This window comes from Leucopleurus acutus (assembly GCF_964270905.1).
Source record: "Leucopleurus acutus genome assembly, chromosome: 16".
Classification (NCBI taxonomy): domain Eukaryota; kingdom Metazoa; phylum Chordata; class Mammalia; order Artiodactyla; family Delphinidae; genus Leucopleurus; species Leucopleurus acutus.
The window spans coordinates 16,597,300-16,625,076 of NC_139158.1; the positions used below are offsets into that span (position 1 = coordinate 16,597,300).

Below are 27,777 nucleotides of genomic sequence, written 5' to 3' on the forward strand. Positions count from 1 at the left end.
ATGGAGGCTGCACACTCCAAGACCACAGAAGAGTGTTTGGCCTACTTTGGGGTGAGCGAAACTACAGGCCTTACCCCGGACCAAGTTAAGCGGCATCTGGAGAAATACGGCCACAATGGTAAGTGTCCCTTGATGGACACACATACACACACACACACACACACACACACACACTCACACTCAAACACACTGGAGCCTCTCCCTCCAGGGTATCTTAGGGAAGAGGTAGGACATGGTCCAATGACTGCAACGGAGGGGAGGATACTAAGAAAACAGGGTCCCTGAGACCCTGATTTTTGGGGACTTTTATGGGATGACCCTGGTGAACCTCAGCTGCCCTTTTGGTGGCCTGATTCTCTTACCTTAGCCACAAAGTCCTGGGTGTGGGCGGCATCAGACTGAACTCCAAATGAATATGTCCTTTTCTTCTTTTTCCCTGGGCAGAGCTCCCTGCCGAGGAAGGTAAGTTACTGGAAGCCCTGAGCTCTCATAAATGACACCTCCTCCCCTCTGTGCCCCACTCCCTTCTCCCTGCCCTTTCCTTCCAACTCCTGGGGCAATCGTTCCTCCCCAAAGGTTAGAGTCTGGCTGGGGGCAGAAGTTTCCAGGCACTTTCTCCTTGAGGCATCCAGTCCTTGAACAACTGCCCACCACTTTAAGGAGCCTGTTTCTGGACTCCGGGCCAGCTCCTCTCAGCCCTTTTCTCAGTACCAAATGGCCTGCCGGCACCTGGAGTCCCAGCCGTTCATCCGTTAGACCTTAACCCCGGGGGCCCCCTCCCCTTGCCTCTTCCCTCAGGGAAGTCCCTGTGGGAGTTGGTGGTAGAGCAGTTTGAAGACCTCCTGGTGCGGATCCTTCTCCTGGCCGCCTGCATTTCCTTTGTAAGTGTGGGAGGGCATCTGGGGGCAGGCTGGGAGCGTGGGTTGGGGGGATCTGGAGAGTCTGCTGGCGGGCAGCTCCAAATCATCGGCTCCTGTAGACCAAGCATTCAGCATCCTTTCCTACAGACCAGAAATGAGGGAGGTGGGGTGACGCTGATTTGTATACTCCTCTGTCCTCCCCCACACCCCGCAGGCAGGTTTTATTTTAAGCTTTAAGGGTGTTCTCAGCCAAAACACTGAAGTTAAGCCGCCCCCGGAGCTTCAAGGGCTCCGAGGGCTCGGGTTACCCCCCGCGAAGCGCTGGGCTCCGCGGCTCCAACGCTGCTGCTGTTCCCAGGCCACCGCTGCTCCCAGCATGCCCCGGGGGCACATGCACTGCTCCACCAATCCCGAGGCATCCTGGCGCCCCTGCCCCGCCCTCCTGACACTGATTGGTCGAGGCAGAGACTCCCCTCGTAGAGGCGGGAAAGAGCTGCTGGTGCGAGGGTGACTCCAAAGAACCAGAGCCTCTCCTGTCTCTGGGCCTCACCTCCCTACTCACCCCATCAGGGCTAGAACTCCCAGGATCCCCCTCGTCACCTACCTGGCCTGACCCTCCCCTTCCTCCTCACAGCCTCAGGGCTGCCCCACGCCGGGTCTCAAGGCCCTGCCACCTCTCCTGCCCTGGAGCTCCCCTCCGCACCCACCATCCTAGCAGGCCGGCCTGCGTTTTGGAGTTTCTTCCTTAACATCTTAATGGTCCTGGAAGACGAGACTCTGGAGGCAAAGAAGTCTCCCTGTCCCCTGGTGTCTTTAGTGGAGGCCCCTGGGCCCCTGAGTGTAGCTGGCAGGGCCTCACTTCTCCCTCCTCAGATTTGCTCCTTGACATTTGCCTGAGGCTGTTGCCTGGCAGAGGCAACAGCTGGGGTGGGGTGTGCACAGGAGGCCCCGTAACACTATCCCCCACTTCTGCTCCCTCATGAAATTGGAGCTCCCCTGCCTTGGGCTGTTGGGGGAGGGCCGTGCGTGGGCCGGGCGCCTGCGAGGACCACAGGGTTTTTCCTACTGAGTTTTGGCTCCCGGGGGATGGATGTGGCTGCGGGGTAGTTGGCCTGGGTGTCCCCTGAGCTTCATTTACAAGCCAGTAACTTGGTCAGGGAAACCTGAAAGCATTCCCAGTTAATCCCCTAGCTGCGCATGTCTGTGCCGGCCTGCACCCGCTGAATAACAGTAGTGGCCACGCTTACGTGAGTTCGAGCTGTGGAGCACGTAGACCCTTAAAGGGATGTGGGGCTGCAGTGCCCCCGTGGTGCCCTGCCCCGTTTGCTCCTGCACATGTTCTCACCTCCATTTCCTCTCCTTCCTCACGTGAGGGGCTTTAGAACCTGTTATTCTCCCTTCCCTTGCTCCCCAGGTGCTGGCCTGGTTCGAGGAAGGCGAAGAGACCATCACCGCCTTTGTTGAACCCTTTGTCATCCTCTTGATCCTCATTGCCAATGCCATCGTGGGGGTTTGGCAGGTTAGCTTTGACCCCGCCTTGTTCCCTCACATCCTGACACTGGACGTGAGGCCAGCCTCCCTCCCTGTCTCCTTCTCCTCCATCACTTACCCTGGGCTTGCCTTGTTCTGAATTGGGCAAAAGGACCAGAATGTTGGAAAGAGGCAGGAGACTGGTGTTCCCACTGTCACTTGCTGGTTGTACAACCCTGGGCAGGTTCCTTCATCTCTCTGAGTCTCAGTTTCTTCATCCATAAAATGGGGCTCATAATCCTATCCCTCAGAGTTGTGGTGAAATTTAACAAGATGATGAGTGTGAAAGTGCCCAGCCCTGTGTCTGGCATAAAGGAGGATCTCAGGAAATGCTAGTTTGATGTCCTTCTTTCTCTTACCTTATACCATCCTCTGCTTCTCCTGTCCCCTGCTTTCTGGTTTTCTTTGATTCTCCTTCCTTCTCTCCCCGAAACCCCCTTACCTGTTCTCAGCTGTGGGTGATGGTTTCCTTAACTGTCATGTGGGGTTTGTCTGCTCCCCTGGGCCAGGAGCCAGGACTGCATAACCTGCCTCCTTCCCCGTGATGCCCCTACTTCCCCCGAGACTCTGGCCCCTGCTCCTGCATCCCTACACCTCCCCATCCTCCCTGACCAGTCCTCTGTCACTCCACAACCTTCCTCCCTCTGCTGACCCTCCCCTCCTCAACCCTGTCCCCCCAGGAAAGGAATGCAGAGAATGCCATTGAGGCTCTGAAGGAATATGAACCGGAGATGGGGAAGGTCTACCGGGCTGACCGCAAGTCAGTGCAAAGGATCAAGGCTCGGGACATTGTCCCCGGAGACATCGTGGAGGTGGCTGGTGAGTGATGGGGACGAGTGGTCCAGGATGGGTTCGAGGCCAAGAAGATGTGCATGTTGGGGGCTGGTCGGGCCCTGATCCCCACTGTCCAGGAGGTAGCCAGGGTGGTGGAGTCTCTGCTTCTCCTTCCCAGACTCCTCAGGAGGTCACCCCAGGGCACTGTGGCCACAGCACCCCCTCTCCATCAGAGTCTCAGCAGGAACAGCCAGTCCTGTCCCTGACGCTGCAGGCAGACCCCTGCTCCCCCTCCTCTCACCCAGCACTTGCAAGTAACAGGTGGAACCCAGTCCCTGCCAATGGCCCTGTCTCCACCCCCCTCCTGAGGCCTGGCTTCCCTCTCCTTCCACCCACCCCCAAGCTTGGTCAGCTTTAAATCTTGACCTCTCGGTACCCTTGAGGCTACTCAAAGGGGAAGGAGCAAGGGTAGAAGGGAGGAGGGGGGCCGGAGGCTCAAGCCCCCGACCATGTAAGGGAAACTCAGGCCCCAGCAGAGAGCACGGGACTGGGAGGAGGGGAGCTCAAGGAGGGCCCCGCCTCTCCGGTGAGGGACACTTAATGCCTGACCAGGGAGGGGTGGGGGCCGGGAGGCTAAGATTACTGGAATTCTGCCCCCTTCAGCGGTTTTTATATTTGCCCTGTGCAGGCCTTCCCACGGCTCCAGGCCCCTGGCATAGGAAGATGTGTCTTTCTAGGCCTACTTCCCTCCACCAGATACCCAAGTCCCCACCCTGGGAAGCTTGGTGACAGGGAGGGCGGGTGGGCTGAAGACTCCGGTGCCTCATCACAGGGCCGTCCTGCCACGGTGACAGTTTGGAGTCAGCGCCATGAATGTCTATAAATATCGCTTCAGTTTGGGTGACAGGGTATCCCGCCCAACTCCATTGCCGACCTCCTCCCTCCTCCAGCAGTTTCCTCTGGCACCAGAGGAGGAACCTTGGGGACGGGGAAAGGAAAGCAGTCAAACCCCACCCCCAGGACCATCCTTGGGACCAGGCGAGATGAGGCTGGGAGGCAGTTGTCTTCCTTGGAGGCCTCGAAGTCTGGTGGGGCATCTGCCGTGTTCCCCAGCAAGTTTCCTTTGTGGACCCCCTCCTTCTGTGCACATCCCTTGCCCTCCCCCTCCCTGTTTTCTCAGCTCTCTGCTGTGTATGGCTTCCCCCCCACCGCCCTCCACCCCCCCCAGAGCCTTGTTTCCTGCAGACTCCCCTTCTCTGCTGCCGTCTCCCCAGCTCGCTCACCGTGGCTTCCTGCCTTCCCCAGATACTCAGACCAGGGCCCGGCAGGCTTCTGATGTGCGTCCCATCCACGCCGTGTGGACCTGCCAGGCCTGCACCCTCTGCCCCCGCTGCTCCGCCCTCTCCGCCTGCATCTGTCCTTCTCACACTCCCCTCTCCTGCTTCTCACTCCACCTTTTGTCTGGGTTGACACTGGTTTTCTCAATTCCCGTATTTTCCTCCTGTTTCTTGCTGCCTTCTCCGGCTGTCCCACTTTGTTCTCCGCCACAGACGCAGGTCTGTGAGACTTACCCTGTTTTCTCTAGTTCTTTTCTTGCCTGTCCCTCCTCACCTTTCTCCCTCGTGTTTCCCTCTCTGTTTTGCTCTCTCTCGGCCTCAGTTTTAGTTTCTCGTTAGATGACAGGATTGTCCCTGATTTTCCCTGTGTCATTCAGGGTACATTTATTGAGCACATACTGTGTGCCCAGACCTCCCCTCGCCAGGCTCACAGCCTGGTAGGGAGAAAAACATTCAGCAGGGGGGACAATTGGAGTGAGTGTTAGAGGGGGATGCTTGCTTGGGTGACAGGAGCACAACCCGGGTGACCTCCCTGAGACCTGAAGGATGAGGTGAGATCATCAAAGACTGGGTTTTTCTTAGGAAGAAAGAAAACTCCCATCTCAGCTGACTTCACTCTCCTCTCGTCTCTCCACAGTGGGGGACAAAGTCCCTGCAGATATCCGAATCCTCACCATCAAGTCCACCACCCTCCGGGTCGACCAGTCCATCCTGACAGGTCTGCTGGCCAGGGTCAGGGGATGCATCAAAGGGGAGGGTGATGAGGATTTGATGAGGGAAGAGCTGAGTGGACAGACAGGGATGAAAGGGGGCCCTCAGCAGTAGGGCCCCCTCCTGGCCCCGTAGTGGCAGCAACATCAACCCTGCTCAGCTTTGCCCACTGCCTAAGCCTGGAACACGAGGGGTCATGGGAAATGGCGGGATGTTTGTCCCCATTTCCAGATGGCCATCAACCCGTCCCTTCCACACGGACATACGGACACGTTCACCCAGAGAACTATCCTGCCTCCTCAGAAGCCCCCAACTGAGGAAGCAGAGATTCTGGGATAGGATGCAGGGTTCAGATACACTTAAAACCTCAGCTGCTTCTCCTTTTGTCCTGGGAGAGAGAGGGTGAAGAACCAGTGCGCATGCTCCATGGTCCAAGGAGGCAGGGTGGGCTGGCCCAGGGTGATTGCCTGAGCTCCTGCCATCAGGTGAAGGAGGCAAGGTCCCAAGGGTGGGGGCCTCTCCCTCCCAGGAACGTGCTCTCCAGTTGACTGCGCACTTCCACATACGTCAGCTTGTTTGACTTTCACCAAGACCTTGCTCTGAAGTGTACACATCCTTGTCCCCATTTTACAGAAGAGCAAACCAAGGCTAAGTGATCCAAAGCCATGCTGCTTGTGAGTGGTCAGGCTGGGACTGGGGTCAAGGTCTTTTCACTCTAAGTGCAGTGGGTTTCCCATCTGCCTCCAGGGCCTTCCTCCAGAGTCCAGACTTCCTCCAGGATTGTTGCTTGGTCCTTACCAGGCCCTCTCCCGCCAAGCAGAGAGTTGGGGGGGGAAGTATGGGAGAACGACATGATGTCATCTGAAAACCCCTCTGCCCCTTCTCCACAGGCGAGTCTGTCTCTGTCATCAAGCACACAGAACCTGTTCCCGACCCCCGAGCTGTCAACCAGGATAAGAAGAACATGCTCTTCTCGGTGAGGCTTCCAGGGCCAGCTGTCGTGCGCTCAAGCCGGGGGCCCTGGTCTGGGAGAGACATGGCGGTGTGGGAAGAGATGAGACCCACAGCTGGGGGGATGTGGCACGAGGGGCGTCACCTGACTCCCTGCCTCTTCTTCCCCCTCCAAGGGCACCAACATTGCAGCCGGTAAGGCCATAGGCATCGTGGCCTCTACTGGTGTGAACACTGAGATTGGGAAGATCCGTGACCAAATGGCCGCGACAGAGCAGGACAAGACCCCTCTGCAGCAGAAGCTGGATGAGTTTGGGGAGCAGCTCTCCAAGGTCATCTCCCTCATCTGCGTGGCCGTGTGGCTCATCAACATTGGCCACTTCAACGATCCCATCCACGGGGGCTCCTGGATCCGTGGTGCCATCTACTACTTTAAGATTGCCGTGGCCCTCGCTGTGGCTGCAATCCCAGAAGGTAGGGCCACCTCTCTCTTTCCTCCCATTCGCTAATCTCATCTGCAGAGATCCTTTATCCAAATAAGGTAACATTTACGCGTTCCAGGGATTGGGACCCGATACCTTTGGGAGCTGCTCTTCAGCCTACCCCACTAGGTCTCTCCCTCCCTCCCCCGGTGTCGTTCCCTCACCCCCTCTCCTTCCTCTCCACAGGCCTTCCTGCAGTCATCACCACCTGCCTGGCCCTGGGCACCCGCCGGATGGCAAAGAAGAACGCAATTGTGAGGAGCTTGCCCTCCGTGGAGACGCTGGGCTGCACCTCTGTCATCTGTTCCGACAAGACAGGCACCCTCACCACGAACCAGATGTCTGTCTGCAAGGTCAGGGAAGGGTGGCAACTCCCACTTAGATGGGAGGTGAAACGAGCCCTCCAAAGTTGTGGTTACCCCTTCATCATGGGTAGCTTTTCATTTTGGCCTGAGAAAGAAATGCTTAGATGGCACGGAGAGTGCCGTCCTGCCAGCTAGGAGAGGGAGCAGAGAAGCCCCCCTGGCCCAGGCAGGCAGCTCCCTGCAGCCTCCGTCCGTGTGCTAGGTGCTGCCCTGTGTTATCTCTAATCCCCCACAGCAGCCCTTCAGGGGAAGGTCTTGTTTACCCAGTTTTCCCAGAGAGGGAACTGAGGCTCTAGGAGATTCAGTGCACAGTTAATAAGGAGCAGAATTGAGTTTCAAACCCAAGTCTGTCTGGCCCTAGAGTGCCTGCCTGTGCACCAGGCTACCCTCCAGAGTGGTCATCCATGACAGGGCCCGGGGAGCCCAGCCACACGAATCTTGAACAGCATTTCCTGAACCAGGGCCCTTGATCTTTTCCGTGCCTTGGACTCTTTTTTATATATATATAAATTTATTTATTTGTTTATTTATTTTTGGTTGCATTGGATCTTCATTGCTGCGCGTGGGCTTTCTCTAGTTGAGGTGAGCAGGGGCTACTCTTCCTTGCGGTGCGTGGGCTTCTCATTGCAGTGGCTTCTCTTGTTGCGGAGCACGGGCTCTCGGCTCACGGGCTTCAGTAGTTGTGGCACGCAGGCTCAGTAGTTGTGGCTCGTGGGCTCTAGAGCGCAGGCTCAGTAGTTGTGGCGCATGGGCTTAGTTGCTCTGCGGTATGTGGGATCTTCCCAGGCCAGGGCGGTAATCCATGTCCCCTGCATTGGCAGGCAGATTCTTAACCACTGCGCCACCAGGGAAGTCCCGCCTTGGACTCTTTGGCAGTCTGGATCTCTACATTTAATATTTTCAATGTATAAAATAAAATGCACAGGATTCTGTTTCTAAAATACATCGGATTGGGAATTCCCTGGTGGTCCAGTGGTTAGGACTTGGTGCTTTCACTGCAGTGAGCCCGGGTTCGATCCCTGGTCAGGGAACTAAGATCCTGCTAGCCACACAGCGCGGCCAAAAACATAAATTAAATAAAATACTTTGGACTGGGCTTCCCTGGTGGCGCAGTGGTTAAGAATCCGCCTGCCAATGCAGGGGACATGGGTTCAAGCCCTGGTCCGGGAAGATCCCACATGCCGCTGAGCAGCTAAGCCAGTGCGCCACAACTACTGAGTCTGCACTCTACAGCCCACGAACCACAACTACTGAGCACACGTGCCGCAACTACTGAAGCCCACGCCCCAGAGCCCGTGCTCCTCAACAAGAGAAGCCACTGCAATGAGAAGCCCACGCACCACAACAAAGAGTAGACCCCGCTCTCCGCAACTAGAGAGAAGCCCGAGCGCAGCAATGAAGACCCAACGCAACCAAAAAAAATAAAAATAGATAATAAAATAAATAAATTTTTAAAAACTATGCATTTAAAAAATAAATAAATTGAGTGTCTCTATTAAAAAAATACATTGGATTACAGAGGAAGCCAATGATTGAAATACAGTAGTCAAAATATTTTAAAAACAGATTTGTACGTATAGCTGATTCACTTTGTTATACAGCAGAAACTAACACAACATTGTAAAGCAATTATACTCCAATAAAGATGTTAAAAAAAACACAGATTTGTGATTTGGTAAAACGTATGCTTCTTTATTAATGTATTAAGTAGCAAGTCCAGCAGTGGGTCTCACAATTGCCATGACGCTGAAGCAGTGATGAGCGTAAATGCTATTTTGAGAGCCCTGCAACAATACAGTGTGACAAGAGAGTATTTGTGATTATATTGGTGGCCAGGCCACAGGTTTTGCTAATATTAATGTGGTCCATTGCCCCCATTCATAATTGGATGGAAATGCTAAATGTCAGAGAGAAAATAAAAGATGTAATTTTTGTTTCGCCATCAAAGTTCACAGACACCCTTGGTCCGGGGTGTCATCCATGGACCCCAGGCAAAGAACCCCTGACCTAAACAGAGTTTTCTGGAATAGCATGTTTGTGAAACAGAAATTGGTGTCCTGAGGATCAAGGGTTGTGTGGTCAGACCAGGCCGAGAAAGGCTGTACCACATGCCTGTTGGCATTTGAAAGCCTCGGAGAAGGCTGACCATAGAGAGGGTGGATTTCGCTCAGTTTAAACGAGTTTGCCAAACTTACCTGGCCACAGAACCATTTTATCCTGGAGCACATCTTAAGCCCCATCCCTTCCACGAGTGCTCTGGCTCAGAGTGGGCTGCTCCCCTCTGCTCTGTGTGATCTCCATCCCTCCAAAGCACAGGCTTCAAAGCCAGACCACTGGTCTTCTGTCATGTTTCATAAAAATGAATTAATTGCCCACATTTGAAAAGTCAAGGGATATCATAGGAAAATAACCTGAATTTCTAATTCTTCCTGCAAAACTGGAAGATCTGGCCACAAGAGGCTGGAGCTGTAGATGGGCCATGTACTGACAGGTAGACTGGTGGCCACCACACCTTGTGATGCACGTCTTATTTTACTAATTGATCTGGAAGAACCTCCAGCATGGCCTTTTGTTTTAAGGCCATGAACACAGAACTTAGAGAATGATTTGCAAGGGAGTGGTGTGAGAGGGGAGGAAAAGGGAGGAAAAGGGAAGGACGAATCAGGGGATGATGGTGGGAAGTTGGGTAAGTCCTAGCAGATGGCCGGGTAGAGGGACACTTGGGGCACGGGCCCCCTCGGTGCAGACTGCCTTCGGGGATGGGGAGAGTTAAACATCTGTGTGCATGCCCTTGTTCTCTGCAGATGTTCATCATCGAAAAGGTGGACGGGGACATCTGCCTTCTGAACAAGTTCTCTATCACTGGCTCCACTTATGCTCCAGAAGGAGAGGTGTAAGTTCCCCCAAAGTCGTCTTCCCAGTTCCTCGTGTCCCTCCCCACCACACACACACACACACACACACACACACACACACACACACACACACACACACACATATCCTCTCTCCCTGGGGCCTCCCTCTAGTTTTGTCTTCCTGTTTCTCTCTTGTTCCTTCCCCAACCTTATTCTCTCTCCCACCTGATCTCCAAGTTGGTTGCCATCTCCTTGCTGCATTCCCTGTGCTCTCTCTGCATCTCATTCCCTATCTTCTCTACCTGTCTCTTTCCCTCCCTTCCTCCCCACCCGGCCGCCAGCTTGAAGAATGATAAGCCAGTCCGGACAGGGCAGTATGATGGGCTGGTAGAGCTAGCCACCATTTGTGCCCTCTGCAATGACTCCTCCTTGGACTTCAATGAGGTAACCTCTCCACTCCTGAAGCCGCCCCTCCTTCCCCCTCCAGCTGGCTCAGAGTCCAGGCCTCCTTGACAGGCCGCAAGGAAGGGCTCAGGGGAAGGGGGTCCCTTGTACCAAGCCTCTCCTGGGTATAAGGGGAAGAGAGTGGCTTGCTCCCTTCCTGTTCTAGGTGGAAGGTGGGCATGATAGATGGGAGCACGGGGCTGGGAGCCCAGGGCACCTACTTCCTCTTCCTCCTCTGCCCTCTCAGGCCAAAGGTGCTTATGAGAAGGTGGGCGAGGCCACCGAGACTGCACTCACCACCCTGGTGGAGAAGATGAATGTATTCAACACTGAACTGAGAAACCTCTCAAAGGTGGAGAGGGCCAACGCCTGCAACTTGGTGAGTCTAGGCACTCCCTCCCACGGTCCTTCTCCAGCCCACACTGTACAGGCCAGGACCTAAGGAACCTCAGGAGACAGGGCCCCCCACCCCCACCCAGGTCAGGCTGGTCAGGGCCTTGTGCCCCACGCTGGGACCCAGCCGGCACAGGCAGAGAGCCTCTCCACAGCTTTCCTTGGCAAGGCTGACTTGGGGTAGGACCTACTGCACCTGCACTTACACTGCTCTTCCTGGTGCCCGGTTGCAGCATCCCTGGAAGAATTTAAGATCACTTTTCCTGTCGTGTCCCTAGTTGAAAGGGACAGAGCTGGACACAGAAACCACAAGTGACCCATCCTGGGACAGCCCCAATTTCAACTATTCCCCGTTGTCTCTAGAAACACACTTGTTTTTATCAGATCACAATGCCTGATTTAGGATTTGGGAAATATGACTGCCTCATATGCCTCTGCTTCCCCGTGTCCAGGTGAACAAGCCCAATTCTGTGACTATCACTCCAAGTTCTTGCTATTAATATTTACTGAATGTCTATATTGAATTCCTCTGGGTATTATATTATATTCCCCACACCGCTCATTCCTTTTTTTTCCATATAGGCAAGATGCTCATGGCTGCTTTATTTAATATGACAAAAATAATGCAAACAACCTAAGTATTTATCAATACAGGATTCATTTTAAAAATTTACAAATGATAATAAAAACATCAAATTATTTTTAAGTTTATTTATCGTTTTTAGTTTTGTTTTGTGGAGAAACATCTAGAATGCATTTGGCACACTCACTTTCATGGAGTGCTTAGTACTACGTGCCAGGTACCAGCTCTCCATTGTCTAGCAACGTACGTCTGTAGACTCACACAGGTGGTTGTCTACATTTAAATGATTACATAAAAGTAGAAACTCAGTTCTTCAACTGCACTCATCACATTCCCCAGGCTCAGTAGCCGTTGTTCGATTGCACCGTATTGAACCATCCAGATTATTAAACATTCCCATCATCACGGAAGGTTCTATCGGGCAGTGCCACACTACGCCGTCCTGTTTCTATTGTGCTTTAACCTGAACATAGTAAGACAGTGGCAGCACTAGCCTTGGAATTCTCTCCATTTCTGCTGTAGGCAGCAGACTTAGCTTTATCTCAGACTCAGCTTGGGGTCTGCTCTGACCTCCAGATCCTTTTCGACTATGTTTTAAAGGGTCTGGGACTCTTCCCTTCTAGCATAGCATCATCACTCTTTCTCCACTGGTCTCATATCTGGCCTCTCCCTCCCTGTCTCCTCTCTCTCAGGTGATCCGCCAGCTAATGAAGAAGGAATTCACCCTGGAGTTCTCCCGGGACAGAAAGTCCATGTCTGTCTATTGCTCTCCAGCAAAATCCCGGGCTGCTGTGGGCAACAAAATGTTTGTCAAGGTCAGGAATCCGAGTGCGCCTCAGCCCCGCTTCTTCCCAGTCCTGAACCCTCCTCTCTTCTCCCTGCCCCACTAACCGTGCACTGGAAGGAACAGTAGTGTCTGAATACTGTTCTGTTCTCCTAGGGTGCCCCAGAGGGGGTCATCGATCGCTGTAACTACGTGCGAGTTGGCACCACCCGGGTGCCCATGACAGGGCCGGTGAAGGAGACGATTCTGTCGGTAATCAAGGAGTGGGGCACTGGCCGGGACACCCTGCGCTGCCTGGCCCTGGCCACCCGGGACACCCCCCCAAAGCGAGAGGAGATGGTCCTGGATGACTCTTCCAGGTTCATGGAGTACGAGGTGAGCAGACGGAAGCATCCCGTTGTCCCAGAGTCACCTGCCTCACCCCTTCCGCCACCCTTGTCATTTCCTACTTCGTCACGGGGCCTAGAATCACAGGACGTTAGAGTTTGAGAGAACCTTAGGAATAATCCAGTCCAGGGCGACTTGGCGTGTGGTCCGTGGACCCATCTGAGATGAGGTGAGGTGCTTGCTCCAGAACAGAAGCCAGCCAGGTCCACTCGGGTTTAGCTGATGTGTTTTCACAGTGAGGTTTCCTAAGGACATGCATCAGCCTCCATTCTGGCACTAGCGCTTTATCTCGTAGTGGACCTGCTCTCTGAACAGCACCAAAGCCCACTCCATCTTACAGAGGGAACAGTGTGGCCTGGCAGGTAACACAGATTTGCTCCAAGTTGTAGACCAAGTGAGCAGCCCTGCTGAAAGCAGAAACCACCTGCCTCACTTCCAGTTCGAGTTCTTTCTATGAAAGACACGCTCTGCCACCTACAATGGGCCTGGCACCGCCAGGCCTGCAGACACACATGTGAACATTTCCCACCCCTGAGCTTTGAGGCCCCACTGAGGTTTAAACACCAGGCCCAGGGACAGCTCTCCCCTCAGCTCCCCCCAGGCTTCCTCCTTGACCCTGTCGCTCTCTTCTCTGTCTCCCCAGACGGACCTGACATTCGTTGGCGTGGTGGGCATGCTGGACCCGCCCCGCAAGGAGGTCACAGACTCTATTCTCCTGTGCCGTGATGCTGGCATCCGAGTGATCATGATCACTGGGGACAACAAGGGCACAGCCATTGCCATCTGCCGACGAATTGGCATCTTCGGGGAGAATGAGGATGTGGCTGACCGAGCCTACACTGGCCGGGAGTTTGATGACCTGCCCCTGACCACGCAGCGGGAGGCCTGCAAACGCGCCTGCTGCTTTGCCCGCGTGGAGCCCTCGCACAAGTCGAAGATCGTGGAGTATCTGCAGTCCTACGATGAGATCACAGCGATGGTGAGAAGACTGGCGTGGGGCGGTCTGCTTAGTGTCTATTGAGATGACCGTCCTGGGGAGCTGGGGACCGAGGGAGGACGGGGCTGAGCAGGGGCCCTGGCGAGATGCACGGGGGGAGGGATTCGGGCCCCCATGGAAGAGTCTCAAGGAGGGTACGAGGAAGGGGCTGGTGCCCACCTTCTCTCCCTCCCCACAGACAGGTGATGGCGTCAATGACGCCCCTGCCCTGAAGAAGGCGGAGATCGGCATTGCCATGGGATCTGGCACCGCCGTGGCCAAGTCGGCCTCCGAGATGGTACTGGCCGACGACAACTTCTCCACCATCGTGGCTGCCGTGGAGGAGGGCCGCGCCATCTACAACAACATGAAGCAGTTCATCCGCTACCTCATCTCCTCCAATGTGGGAGAGGTGGTCTGGTGAGCAGCCGGAAAGGGCATCTAGGAGGAGCTCGGGGCTGGTGGGGGGTGACCACAGGCCTGGGAGGCAAACAGACGTGTGACCTCCTCCTTCTGGCAGCATCTTCCTGACAGCTGCCCTGGGGCTGCCTGAGGCCCTGATCCCCGTGCAGCTGCTGTGGGTGAACCTGGTGACAGACGGGCTCCCGGCCACAGCCCTGGGCTTCAACCCCCCCGACCTGGACATCATGGACCGGCCCCCCCGGAGCCCCAAGGAGCCCCTCATCAGTGGCTGGCTCTTCTTCCGCTACATGGCAATTGGGGGTGAGCAGGATGAGACCCCACACCCCTTCCCGACCCTCAGGGCTGATCCCCTCTCTGGGACACCGGCTTCCCCACAGCAGCCACTGCGGCAGGCCCTCTTCCTCTAGCTGCTGTTCATGGCCAGGAGGCCCTCTCAGCTCCTCCCGTCTCCCCAGCCCTGGGGCCCCAACTCCCATCTTCTCTCCACCACAGGCTATGTGGGTGCAGCCACGGTGGGAGCAGCAGCCTGGTGGTTCCTATACGCTGAGGACGGGCCTCACATCACCTACAGCCAGCTGGTAGGGCAGCACGGAGGGAGGTGGGAGGAGGCGAGGGGAGCAGGAGGGTGGCGTGAGGCTTTTTCGGAACCCCGGCTTCTCCCCTCTCCTCCTGCAGACTCACTACATGAAGTGTGCGGAGCACAACCCTGACTTTGAGGGTGTGGATTGCGAGGTCTTCGAGGCCCCCGAGCCCATGACCATGGCCTTGTCCGTGCTGGTTACCATCGAGATGTGCAATGCTCTCAACAGGTGGGGTCCGCGCTCCCTCCCTCTGCGGCCCTCTGGAGGCCACCCTCCCCCTGCTTACCGCTTCTCTCCCCTTGTGCCTCCACCCCTGGCTCCGCCCGGCCGCCCCCTTGCAGCCTGTCTGAGAACCAGTCCCTCCTGCGGATGCCGCCCTGGGTGAACATCTGGCTGGTGGGCTCCATCTGCCTCTCCATGTCCCTCCACTTCCTCATCCTCTACGTGGACCCTCTGCCGGTGAGCCTTCTTCTGGCCAGGGGCTGCCTGCCCCCCCCCCCACCCACAGGGGGCCTCTGCAGGGGTCCGCGACCACGACCCCTGCCAGAGGGAGGAGGGCGGGGTCAGGCTGGCGCAGTGGCAGCTCCTGGGCTCCTTCTCACTGCCCTTCCCGCCTCCTCCCAGATGATCTTCAAGCTGCAGGCCCTGGACCTGCCCCATTGGCTCATGGTCTTCAAGATCTCGTTACCAGTCATCGGGCTCGATGAACTCCTCAAGTTCATTGCTCGGAACTACCTGGAGGGTAAGAGCGCGCCGCCCCCAGCCCTGTCAGCCCCTGGCCCCTGACACAGCCCCTCCCTCCAGGCCGTGAAGGCGCCTGCCCCGCTTCTTTGTCAGGTGGGTGAGTTCCCGGAGCCCCAGCAGGCCCCGTGTCCTCCGCCGAGGGGCGCACCCAGCCCCTGCCCTGCCTTTGCCCGCTCCTCCGAGCCCGTCTCCTTGGCGCCCCAAAGCCTCCTCAGCCCTCTTGGTCCCCTGCACCCACCTCCCTCCCTCGATAACGGCTGTCTCTCTGTCCTCTCTGGCCATAGGATAACTCGTTTCCCCCTCCTCCATCTCTCTGAGCCGTGTCACAGGTATCACCCCCCTTCTTGCCCGTGCCCTAGCTGCTGTGCCCCCTCTGCCCACCCCCTCTCCCCCTCAGGCGGCGCCGGGGTCACGTGCCCTCACAGCTCCACCTGGAGCCACCGCCGCCGCCGCCACTGCCGTGCTTCCAAGTGGGGCTGGGCTGCTGCCTCTACTCTGCGGGGGTGGCACTGCCCGGCCCCGGGCACCACTGTCTGCTGGGCTGCGCTGCGTCGCGCTGGCTGGCCGCTGAGCCGTGTGCCGCTGGGGCTGCAGTGGCTGGGGGGAGTGGGGGCTGGGGACACAGGTGAGTGGGGGGTGGCGGGGGCCTCCAGGTGAGTGTGCTGGGGGACTGGGACAGGTAGGGAGCTGAGAGGGACTTCTCCTCTCCTGTGCCGCCCTGCCACCAGTCTCATCCTCCCCCTTTTTCTTCCAGATCCAGAAGATGAAAGAAGGAAGTAACCAGTCCTTTTGCCCTCCCTTCCCCACCCTGATAGTGACACGTCTTCAGCCAGAGCTGTGGCACAGGCCGCCACCACGTGCCCCCCAGCCCGACATTCTTGTTTATAAACATAATGTCCCCTTCACGTCTCCTCCCCCCTCAGCAACCGCCACCCCCTTTTGCCCTTGTAAAACCTCCCCTCCCCGACCCCGTGGGGCTTGCAGGGACAAGGCGACCGACTGAGCTGAGCTGCTTATTTATTGAAAATAAATGACAGAAAAATCTGGCCTTGTCTCTGTGCACACCTTGGGGCCTGGTTCGGGCCCCTGGGGACAAGCATCTTAGTGTCATGCAGTCCAGGAAGCAGCCACCTGTCCCAGGGCACGTGTGTGGAGGGACCCGGGGACACGACCCAGGGCTCCCGGCCACCACTCACAGCTCAGCTGTGCCTGGGGAAGGGGACGGAGGTAACAGGCATGGCTGTTAGGCTGGGTGGGGGCGGGGGCGGGAGGCTTGGAGCCCAGGAGGCAGCATGGCAGCCAGAAAGCCACAGGGCTGAGCCTGCCCCTCTGGTTTCCAGAGGGGGTTGGGACCCTCACCCAGGTGTCATCTTTGGAAGCAGAAGACCCAGCCGCCCCTGGGAGGAGGCGCTGGAGGGACAGGGCAGCGGTGGCCCCGTCACCTCAACCCCAGGCTTGGAGAGGGTGAAGACTCCATCCTGAGACCCCCAAAGCCTCGGCCTCATGGTTCAGGAGTGGAGAAAGACGGTCTCCCCCCAGGGTGGGCGGTGCTGGCCCCTCAGGTGTCCTTGATGTCCCCGACGTCCCTGAGGGGCGCCTCGTCCATGATGCTGCGCACTTGCTCCAGACTCTCTGCCTGGCGGATCCGTTCCAGGCGCACCTGTGGGGGCCGGTGAGGGAGGCAGAGGGCCCTTGGTGGGAAAATGCAGCCTCCACCCCATCGGCCAGCCCCCTGAGGGGCAAGAGCACGGGACCAGTGTACCCGTGTACCTCACCTCTCCCAACCCCCAGTGAAAATGGTTCAAGGGAAGAAATGGATCCTAAGAGAGCAGCCTGAGGAAGGGTTGGCAGGGGCAGGTGGAAGTGACGTGATGAGCACGGGGCACGTCGGCGTGCCAGGCCCTGGGCCACGGGCTTCGCACCACCGACAAAGATGGAAGCACAAGATCTTCAACGTTTTTTGAGCACTAGCTCAGAGGAAAGGACCATGCCAGCCCCAGAGGGAGGCAGAGGGCGCTTCTAACTGGGAGACTATCCTTGCAAGACGGAGGACAAGTCACCTGGAGTCATGCCAGTCTGGTGGGGAGGGGACACGCCGTACCTGCAAGGCCTGGGACAGTCGTACGAAATCCCTCTGCACTTGCTCACTGGTCTCCAGCTCAGCCTGCAGCCGCAGCATCTTTGCCCTCTGTTCCGAGAGGAGGTCTGTGAGCTGGGCCTGGGGGCACAGGACGTAGAGCGAGTGCCCTGGGCTGAAGAAACAGGATGTCTGGACAGGGTAACCCCTTCAATATCGCCCCCGATCCTCACCTCTTCTGTGCGGCCCGAGCCCAGTGGCTGCCTCAGGACTTCCTGCTGCCTGGCCTAAGGGAGACATAAAGGGCAGCAGGGGCTGGTGAGGGTCCTCTCCACGCTGCCACCCGGCCTGGCCCGGGTCCTGCCTCACCTTGCTCTGCTCCTGCTGGACCCGCTCCATCTCCATCCTCAGGCTGCACAGGGAGGCTGGGAAGTCAGGCAGGGCCAAGGCGTCAGGCCCACGCCCTCTCTCCTTCCCCGCCCCGCCCGGCCCGGCACAGGCTCCAGCCCAGGCTCCAGCCCAGGCTCCAGCCCATACTCACCCTCTAACACCTCTGTGCGGGAAGGAAAGAAAGAGAGGTCAAAGCTCATCATTCTCGCACTGCGTCCTCTCTCCCCTCCTGGTGCCCAGGCAGTCCCCGAGGGGGTGGGGACTCAGCCTCCTGGGGAGCGAGGGTGGGGTGGCTCGCTGCCTCCTCCCTCACCTGTCTCCTCCCGCTGCACCCTCAGCTGCCCCTCCAGGCTGGCCCTCGCCGCCGTCTCTTCCTCCAGCGCCTCCCGCAGGGTCACGATCTCAATCCGCAGCCGCTCGGCCTCGTGCTCCTGGGCCTGCTGGTGGGCCCGCGCCTCCTGCTGAGTGCGGCGCACCAGCTGCCGCAGCTCCTGGAAGGATGCAAGTCACGGGCTGGGTGCGGGGCCGGCCGGGGGCCAGCGGCTAGAAGGGGATTGAGGGGAGGGGAAAGGAAGGAAAGAAGGAAGAAAACATAACAGAGGAAACAACCCGAACACCCATCACAGGGAGAGTGGACAAATACCCTGGGACGGCAGTGAATATTTTCCTGCAGCACAACCCGGGGTGGAGGACCTCAGGAGCGGTGCTGAGTGAAAGCTCCAGGAGACTACCCAGAGCAAGATTCTGAGTTTTTATAACTAAAAACAACTAAAATTAGCACTCCACGGTTTAGGCAGACGTGTATATGTAATAAAAAGGATCCCAGAGAAGGGCAAGGGAATGATAAAGCTCAGAACGGCAGGAACAGAGCCAAGGACCACGGGGTGGGGCGCATGTAAGGCGATGTCAGTTACAGTTCTCAGGGTGGGCAAGGGTTCCGGCTGATGTTCCTATTTTTAATAAATTCAATCAGCAGAGGCCACACACAGATCAATGATGACAGCTTGTTATGAACCAAAGATGATGATGAATTCAATTTTGTGGATCTCATGTCACTTAAAAATAACAAGCCAAATTACTGCTTCCTTTGCATCAAGCATTCTGTTAACTCGTTTTCTCTCTGTGCTGATGCTGGGAGGGGGGTGTGGTCCCATTTGGCAGAGGAGGAAACTGAGCCTTAGAAAAGCTGAGTGAGTTGGCCGTGGTGACGCAGCTAATACACAGCAGCCTGGGTGCGTCCCCGACTCCCGTGGCCCCAGGCCAATGCTTTGCTGTGCGTGGAGAGGAAGGGTCTGTCCCCCGCCTTACCAGCAGCGAGCTGGGCAGCGACTCCTCCTGGCCCTCATCCTGCTCCAGGCCCCGGGGGGCTGAAGACGGCGGCTGCTCAGCCCGGAGCCCTTGGTTTTCCTCAGTCAGTCGCTTTACCTCGTGGCTCAGGCACTTGTGCGAGGTAGCCAGCTCTGCCTGGGGATGGACAGTTAGGACGAGGCGATGAGGGGACAGGGGGTCTCCGGTCTCCCGTGAGGCCAAAGCCTGAACACTCCTCCCAGTGGTCAGGAATGAGAGCCAGGAAGCCCACGCCCTCCTTCTAGGCTGAGAAAGAAAGAAACACCCTTTAGTAAGCGTCTTTGGCTCCCAAGCTCTTTTTTTTTTTTTTCCTGGCCACACCACGTGGCTCGCGAGATCTTAGTTCCCTGACCAGGGATCGAACCTGGGCCCCCTGCAGTGGAAGCGTGGAGTCTTAACCACTGGACCGCCAGGGAACTCCCTCAAGCTCTTTCTACACCATCCTCAATGACTTGGAGGTCACACAGTGGCAGCCACAGGCCACATCGGGTGTTTTATTTGGGTGTTTTTAAACCTTAAACAAGGGGCTTCCCTGGTGGCGCAGGGGTTGAGAGTCCGCCTGCCGATGCAGGGAACGCGAGTTCGTGCCTTGGTCCGGGAGGATCCCACATGCCGCGGAGTGGCTGGGCCCGTGAGCCATGGCCGCTGAGCCTGCACGTCCGGAGCCTGTGCTCCGTAACGGGAGAACAGGAGAGGCCACAACAGTGAGAGGCCCGTGTATCGCAAAACAAACAAACAAACAAAAAAAACCTTCAACAAGTACAACATTAAAAACTGGGAGACTACACACAAACATCCGGATCTCTGGCTTCTCCCGACAAATGAGAAAACCAGGCAGCATCAAGCCTGCACTCCCACACACCATGGGCAGCGAGTCAAGGGGCACTAGCTCCCTTTACAGGGTCTCTTGGTTTGGCCTGCTACTCCTTCCTGCCTCACACGTGGCCCAGTTCAATCATCTGCCTCTCCTGTCTGGTCTCAGGAAGTATCCGATTTTGCAATCCCTGCTTTTCATTCTCACAACTCTGTAAGCTAGGACCCGTTATCTCAATTTCAAGGCATCAAGGCTGAGGCTCTGGGCTTGTGGGATTAGCTCAAGATCACAGTGAGTGTGTGGTGGGTTCTTCTGAATCAGTACCAGGTGCCCTTGAAACCCTTTTACCCACCTGGCACCAACTCCAGGGCAAAGCCAGAGCGGCTGGTGGGGAGGGGGGCAGGGGGCGAGGAAGGACAGGTGCCTCAACCTTCCACGTGGCTCCCTCAACCAATTCCCGTCCCACTCCTCTCCCTCCCGTCCCGGCCCCCAGCCCTCACCATCTGCAGCTGAACCCGCTCCTGGGCCTGGCTCACGGTCCCCTGCAAGGTCCGCAGCAGCTGCTCTGAGTTCTGGACCTGGGCCAGGAGCACCTGCATCTGTGGGTGGAAGGGGGGCAAGGGTGAGGCCGGGCCAGGAGGAGGCAGGGAGCGGAGGCCCTGCGGAGCAGAGGCTGAACCCACCTGCTTAGCGCAGTCCTCGTTACTCCGTCTCAGGCCCTCTTGCAGCTCATCCCGCTCCCGGCTGATGCTCTCCAGGTCCTTCTGCAGCTGCCGCCCCTGCCACAGACGCCGGCCTCAGCCCCAGCCGCCAAGGGGAGGCCTTCCCTCCTCGCCAGACCTCTCACGCCTTGCTCCCTGCACCTCGGTGGGCAGTGCCATCTTTCACCCAGTCGTTCAAGGCAAAGGCCCAGGAATGGATGCTGACTCTTCTAAGTCCTCCACTCCCCAGGTCCAACCCACCAGCAGTCCCTGCCCGGTGGCCTCCAAAGTGGATTCCAAATCCACCCATTTCTCTCCACCTCTGCTGCCAACTCCTGGTCCCAGTCACCACCTTTCTCTAAACTATGTCAAGCATCGCCCTCCCAACCGGTCACTACCCTGCTTCTCCCGTTGCCCCCTCCCCCAACTGCAGTCCATTCCCACCCAGAGGCCCCAGTGGCCTGTTAAAAGCCTGGAGCAGAGAAGGCTTCTCCCTGCCTGACACACCACAGAGGCTTCCTGCAGCTTCTCCTCTAAGATGCAAACTCCATGGCTGGCCCCAAGGCCAAGGCCGACCTCCTGTGACCCCTGCCTGCCTTTCTGACCTCATCTCTCTTCCCCTCCTCTGTGGCCTTCCTGCTCCTCAGACACACCGTGGTCTGTCCGTCCTCTGGGCCTTGGAAACTGCAGTTCCTTTGGTCCCCAATCTTCAAAAAGCACCTCACTTTCCAGCCAGGATGGTCTCCTGCATTGCCAGTCTCTACCTCATTACCCTATTAAGTCTTGTTCTGGGTGTCTCACCCAGTGACACTGTCTTCCTCATGTGCCCATGTGCATGTTTGGGCCTGGCTCCCTCACTAGAGGAAGCTCCAAGAGGGTGGGAAGTTTCTTCTTCACTGCAGGATCCCCAGCTCTAGCTCAGGGCCTGGACATAGTAGGTGCTCAGTAAGTACCTGAAGCAAGAAACAGATGCGTGCACGTCGGCTGCCCATTCCGCCCACTCCACTCACCTCCACCTGCAGCTGCTCCCACTGGTTGTCTGGGACGAGCTGGTAACCAGGAGGGGGCAGGTAGATACCCTCAGGGACCAGGGTGCCCGTGGACACCAGAGAGGCTGTCTCCTCCTGCTCGGGGCTCAGGCCATGGCGGCTGCGGGGCAGGGAGGCACTGCCGCTGGCTCCACCGCCGAGGGAGAAGGAGGAGATGGAGGCGCTGTCATCACAGTTGTGGGCGAAGGCCTCGGCCGCCGCACCCCCGTCTCCACTCAGCTCCTCAAGAGGCTCCAGTGGCGGAGATGGGTCCCGGGACAGGAGCAACTCCGCGGAGCCGTGCAGGGAAGGGGGATGCCGGGGACGTCTCTAGGGAGAGGGGGCAGGGAAGAGGCTGGGGGGCCAGGGTCCTACGGCGCCCCTTCTTCTCTCAGCACCCCCTGACCTGGATCTCTTTTATTTTATTTTTTTTACGGTATGTGGGCCTCTCATTGTTGTGGCCTCTCCCACTGCCGAGCACAGGCTCAGCGGCCATGGCTCACGGGCCCAGCCGCTCCGCGGCATGTGGGATCTTCCCGGACCGGGGCACGAACCCGTGTCCCCTGCATCGGCAGGCGGACTCTCAACCACTGCGCCACCCGGGAAGCCCCACCTGGATCTCTTGGATCAGCTCCTCTGCCCTCAGCAATTTCGCCTTCAGCTCCTCAATCTCCTGCTCCATGGGCAACACGATCTCCCGCAGCTTCTCGGAGTCCTCGTGGGCCTGAGGAAGGGGGGTTGGGCAGTGACTGTCCCCCCCTCCCGACTGCAGGACCCTCAGGACTGTTCAGAGCTTTCCCTCCAAGCACATCAGCTCTTCTAATTCTCCCAAGCAGGAACCGTCCACCCCCACTTTATTTATTTACTTTTAAAATATTTCATTTATTTATTTTTGGCTGTGTTGGGTCTTCGTTGCTGCGCGCAGGCTTTTTCTTGTTGCGGCGAGCGGGGGCTACTCTTCATTGCGGTGCACAGGCTTCTTATTGCAGTGGCTTCTCTTGTTGTGGAGCACGGGCTCTAGGCGCGCAGGCTTCAGCAGTTGCGGCACGTGGGCTCAGTAATTGTGGCTCGCGGGCTCTAGGGCGCAGACTCAGTAGTTGTGGCGCACGGGCTTTGATGCTCTGCAGCATGTGGGATCCTCCTGGACCGGGGCTCAAACCCGTGTCCCCTGCATTGGCAGGCGGATTCTTAACCACTGCGCCACCAGGGAAATCCCCACCCCCATTTTAGAGAGAGGAACACAGAGGCTCTGAGAGCTTACATGACTTGCCCCAGGTCACATGGTACAGAGCCAAAGTCACAACTACCTTCCTGTTGCCCACTTGTAGAGTGACATACATTTCTTCCCCAACATCATGTATCCCGTTTTATCATAGAACGTCACATTTTTAGTTGGGCTCATGACCTAAATTCTAGAATACCATCTACATTTCTCAGCTTCCCTATAACTAAGCATGGCCATATGACTAAGTTCCAGCTAAGAGATGTAGGCATGTGTGTCAGGTGCAACTTCCAGGACAACTCCTCAAAGGGAGAGGGTATGCTTTTCTTTACTCCTCCTCCTCCTTGCTGGCTAAAATGTGGATGTGATGGCTGGTGCTCAAGCAGTCATCTTGGACCATGAGGCAGTAAGCTACCTATGGCAAAACAGCAACATAGGAGGAGCCTGGGTTCCTATTGACTTGTTGAGCTGCCACATAAGTCCTGGAATGTCTACCTCTGGTTCTAAGAAAAACAGATTTCTATCTTATTTAAGCCACTGTTATTTGGGCTTTCAAACTTTGTCCTAATCAATATGTCTTCCCATACTCCCATCACCGGCATATTTCTGGCCACTTCTTTTCAGTCTTTTCAGGTTTGGGATCCTGTCGAACTTGCACAGTCAACAGCCTCTGGACACCTCCACTTGGATGTTGCACCGGCTCCTCTGTCCAAGTACAGCCAAATCTGAACCAACTCATGATGCCGTTTCTCCTCCCATAAGCGCTAGATTGGCGAGAATGACACTGCTATCCACCCAGCTGTCCAAGGCAGAAATCTGCCAGTCATCCATCCTCTTCCAAGTCATGCCATTTCTACCTCGTGAATCACTCAAAAACCCGTCTCAGACAAGTTCAGCCTAACCCTCCAAATCTCTTATGTGCACAGTGGCAACAGGTAGGGTAAGCCTGCATGCTCTGCAGATGCCCACGCCGTAGATGGATGCAAGGCCAGGACTGGAACTTCCCGACTCTGGGCCTGTGGCTCCTTGCGCCGTACCAGGTAGCCTTAATTCAGCGGAGTCCTCTCCTTCACCACCCTGTGTAACCGCTCCCTGAGGAACACTCTGAATGCAAGTAAGTAGCAGCCTCTGCTGGCAAACTGTGGGTTGGAACCTTCCTTTCTTGGGCTCCTATTTTGATCTGTGTCCTTCTAACCAGGCAACTTACTCCATCTGCCTGAGCTGCAGTTTCCTCACGTATAAAGTGAGGTAAGTACCTACCTCACCGGGCAGCTGTGTGAATCAAATGAGGGAAGATGTGAATTTGCTCTGAAAGATGAAGAGTTTGGTAATATGTGCTTCCTACAACTGTTCATGACAAGAATATTGGAGGCAATATACCACAGAGATTAAGAGCAAAGCTTTAGAACCAGACTGCCTAGATTTTAAAATCCCAGATCTGCTCCTTTTTATGTGCATAACCTGGGGAGAATTACTAAACTTCTCTGAGCCTCACCTTACTCATCTGTTAAATGGATCTAATGGGTCCCTCTTTTAGGGGAAAGACTGGGGAGACTTGAATCTGTCAAGCAGGTATTGCAATGCCGAGTGCATGAGAGGTATCCTTAAATGCTAGCTCCCTCCCCTCTACGTGACATGACTTTTTTCTTTTTTTTGGCTGCGCCACGTGGCTTGCGGGATTTTAGTTCCCCGACCAGGGATCGAACCTGGGCCCCTGCAGTGAAAGCACAAGTCCCAACCACTGGACCGCCAGGGAATTCCCTACATGACTTTTCTTAATTTGGGAGGTAAACACACCTGGCTATCCCACTAGTAAGTGGCAAGCCAGGACCGTGCTGAGTACAGGGCTCGTGTATGTTATACCTAGAATTATTACTGGGTGCCCTGCTCCCAGTGATGTGGCAGTGGGACACAGATAATCCCTCTGCCCCACGGTCACCTTTGGCTGCTTCAACATATTTCCAAATCCCTGAGGAGGGGGCGGGTAGGCTATCCCAACCCCAACCTTTTCCATCTGCTTCTCCAAGGAGTCCAGGGGGTGAGCCCTGGACAGCAGCTGCTTCAGGCGCCCCAGCTCCCGCTCCTTCTCCTCACAGTCCTGCTGCTGCTGCTGCCGCTCCTGCTTCAGAGACGTGATCTGGGCTTCATAGCTGCTGATGGAGTCTGGTGAGACAGGAAGGGCAGAGGAGAGGGTCAGTGCACTAGCCATACCTCGGGGCGAGCGGGGGGCGCTCCATCACTGCCGCTCTCTGCAAGGCAATTTACCATAGCAGTGATGACAGTGGACTTTGTGGTGGGATGGTCCCGGGCAATCAGTTCGCCTCTCTGTATAATGTCCTCGGCCAGTGATTATCCCACTGGCTTGTTACAGGATCAAATGACGTGATATCTGGAAGGGGTTCAGCCCTCTTCCTGGTACATAATAAATGCTAAAGATAGGCTATCTGTTGCTATTAATACATACCGATAACAATCAAAATCTAGTAAGAGTCATAAATATTCACTCTGGACCAGACTCTGAGCTGGGCTCTGGAAATAGAGAAATTAATCAAACACAAACCCTGACACCAGGAGCCCACAGTCCAATGAGGAAGACAGCCGTGGAAATAGTTACAAAGCAGTGTGAGGAGAGCTCATGAAAGGACCACTCCTGGGCTTGCGGATCCCAGAGGAAAGAGCCCCTCACTCTACCTGCCAGGCCAGGAGAGACACCAGCAAGTGGTAAAGGATGGAAAGGACACATTAAGTAACAGGAGCAAAGGCTCACAGGTGGGAAGGTGGATGGTGTGGCTGGGGCATGGTGGGCAGATTGGAAAAACTGGAGTGAAGATGTAGGAGGAGATGCTGGGAAGGGTGAAGAGGGTGGCCGTGAATGGCTGCTAAGGCCTTGAATGCCATGCCAAGGAGTTTGGGATTTATCCTACATGTCAGTGGGAGGTAAGCGGATGCTGGGCGGAACATGGTCATTTTTCATTTGCATAGTTATTTATTTTAACACATACTAACATTAGAAGTAAGGGTTCTGTCGCCAGACTGCCTGGGTTCAAATCTCCTTTCTATCTGTATGACCTTAGGCAAGTTATCTAACTTCTCTGGGCCTCAGAGCTTCCTCTGTAAAATGGAGATGGATAATAGTTCCTTACTCATAGAGATTATTATGAAGATTAAATACTCATAAAGCATTTAGCTCAGTGCCTGGCACTCAATAAATGTTAGTTATTATAATTATTATTACTATTATTATTATTTAGGACACAGTTTCTTACAGGGACAGGAAGTTCCCTTTAAAATAAATGTATATAGGTTTTTTAAAAGTGGATCTATTTAAAGAACAATATTAAGTAGATGACAGGGTAAGTCATACAAGGACAACCATGTTGCACAGATGGTACATGGATGCCTGAAATGTGGGGAACCATGGCCCCAGAGAAGTCTGGAGCCAGGAGCAGCTGTTAGAAAGGGAAATGACATGGTGGGATGGGAACTGTAGGAAGTTTACTCTGGAAGTCAATGTCAAGGCCAGATTATAGAGGAAGACTTGTAAGAAGGCTGGGACAACAGTCCGGGGAAGTTGACGAGAGCTTTGCTACTGCAGTGGCCGTGGAAGCAAAGGGGTGGGATGCAACTGGGAGCTATTGCAGAGACTCTGGCCTTGGACTACAGGAGAAGGGGAATGGAGGAAAAGAAGCTGGGGGATCTGGGATAAGGGGAGCTGATGCGTCCCAAGTACAGAGGATGAGAGGCGGAGAAGTCGGTGCATGTGGGGCGGGGTTGCGGGGAGGTTGTGCGCAGATGCAGGGGTGTTTGGGGAAGAAGGGAAACCAGATGATGAGACTTACAGAGACTAGGCCCAGGGCCGAGTCTGAAGGCCAGAGGCTCAAACGAGTTCTCAGGGAACTGAGAAGCTGCTCACTTTCAGGGTTGATCAGTCATCAGTGAGGGACAAGAAATGACACGACATGGGGCCAGGGAACAGGTAGCAGCTCCGAGCTAAACTTAGCTGGAACTGACAGAGCTGCTGCTAGCGCAGGCAACGCCGCTATGCAAATTAGAAAAGGGCGCGTCTCCCTCTGAGCCCCTGGGTCTGCCCTGCGCTAGGCAGCCCTGTTAACCTACCCCATAGGTGTAGGTTATGCCCGCTGACCCCTTTCTTGTCATGTACTCCCCCTTATGGGGTTGAGGGAGTCTGGGAGGAGTGCCTGCCTCACCTTTCAGGATGGCCTGCAGCGAGGCCACCTCCTCTTGGCATTGCCGCTGCACTGCAGCCACAGCCTCGGCCTTCGTGCTCTCGCTCACCTCGGCCACAGCCTTCATGGTTTCCATTTCTGCCAGGGCGCCTGCCAGCTCAGCCCGAAGCCGGTCGAGCTCCCCTGACTCGGCCTCAACTTTTGTCCCCTCCGGAGTCTGGGGGTCCAGCGCTGTGAAGGACAGGGATCAGCCTCTTTTCTCATCACTCTCGGATTCCCAATATTCCCAGGGCATCAAATCCTCAACTTCTACAACTTAGTACAGCAGCCAAGGTCCCTGCACCTTTACCTAGTCCCGCCCCACTCACCTGGCCCCTCGCCTTCCCCGACTCCTCCTCACCTAACTCTGCCTAGTGTTGCCTAGAGCCCCGCCTCTTCCTCCCTCGGTTCACCCAATCCCCTCTTTTCTCTGACACGACCCCTCCCTTTTAGTGGCTCGCCCCTTGTCCACCTGGCTCCTCCCCTCCCACACTGGGCCCCACCTCTAATCTGCCACTGGCCCTCTCCCTTGAATCGCTAGACCACGCCCCCTCCGTCTCCCCCGCCACCACCGGCGGCGTGGTCCCGCCCCTTTCTCCAGGCTCCCCGCACCACCCCCCACCCACCTACGCCAAGCTCGGCCCCGCCTCCGGCCTCGCCGCCCCTCGCGTGCACGGACGCATCCTCACATACCGGCCTCCGGCTGCCGCCGCCGGGCATCCTCGCCCGCGGCCGCCGGCGCAGGTGCCGCCATCGCCTGCGCTCAAACAGCGGGTTCCCGCACTCCCTGGT

General features: G+C 56.3%; 2 protein-coding genes across 2 annotated transcripts; one reads left to right on the forward strand and one right to left on the reverse strand.

Annotated features, from left to right (window-relative positions):
* Window positions 1–15,960, forward strand: ATP2A1 (ATPase sarcoplasmic/endoplasmic reticulum Ca2+ transporting 1; the record flags this gene model as incomplete). Its single annotated transcript, XM_082856871.1, has 21 exons — window positions 1–118; window positions 757–881; window positions 2,275–2,379; window positions 3,071–3,209; window positions 5,139–5,219; window positions 6,103–6,188; window positions 6,340–6,637; window positions 6,832–6,998; window positions 9,815–9,903; window positions 10,207–10,309; window positions 10,557–10,688; window positions 11,978–12,100; window positions 12,226–12,444; window positions 13,100–13,435; window positions 13,632–13,852; window positions 13,953–14,155; window positions 14,348–14,433; window positions 14,531–14,664; window positions 14,778–14,895; window positions 15,061–15,178; window positions 15,935–15,960. The coding sequence occupies 21 exons, from the start codon at window positions 1–3 to the stop codon at window positions 15,958–15,960; spliced, it is 3,027 nt and encodes a 1,008-aa protein (XP_082712997.1).
* A 220-nt stretch (window positions 15,961–16,180) lies between these two features.
* RABEP2 (rabaptin, RAB GTPase binding effector protein 2) lies at window positions 16,181–27,777 on the reverse strand. Its single transcript, XM_082857601.1, is given in 14 exon segments — window positions 16,181–16,840; window positions 17,282–17,398; window positions 17,491–17,544; window positions 17,627–17,776; window positions 17,779–17,810; window positions 17,961–18,138; window positions 18,956–19,111; window positions 20,309–20,407; window positions 20,492–20,587; window positions 21,520–21,867; window positions 22,151–22,261; window positions 24,765–24,922; window positions 26,968–27,177; window positions 27,679–27,777. Coding segments are annotated over 14 exon segments (1,872 nt in total). The 5' UTR covers window positions 27,740–27,777; the 3' UTR covers window positions 16,181–16,738.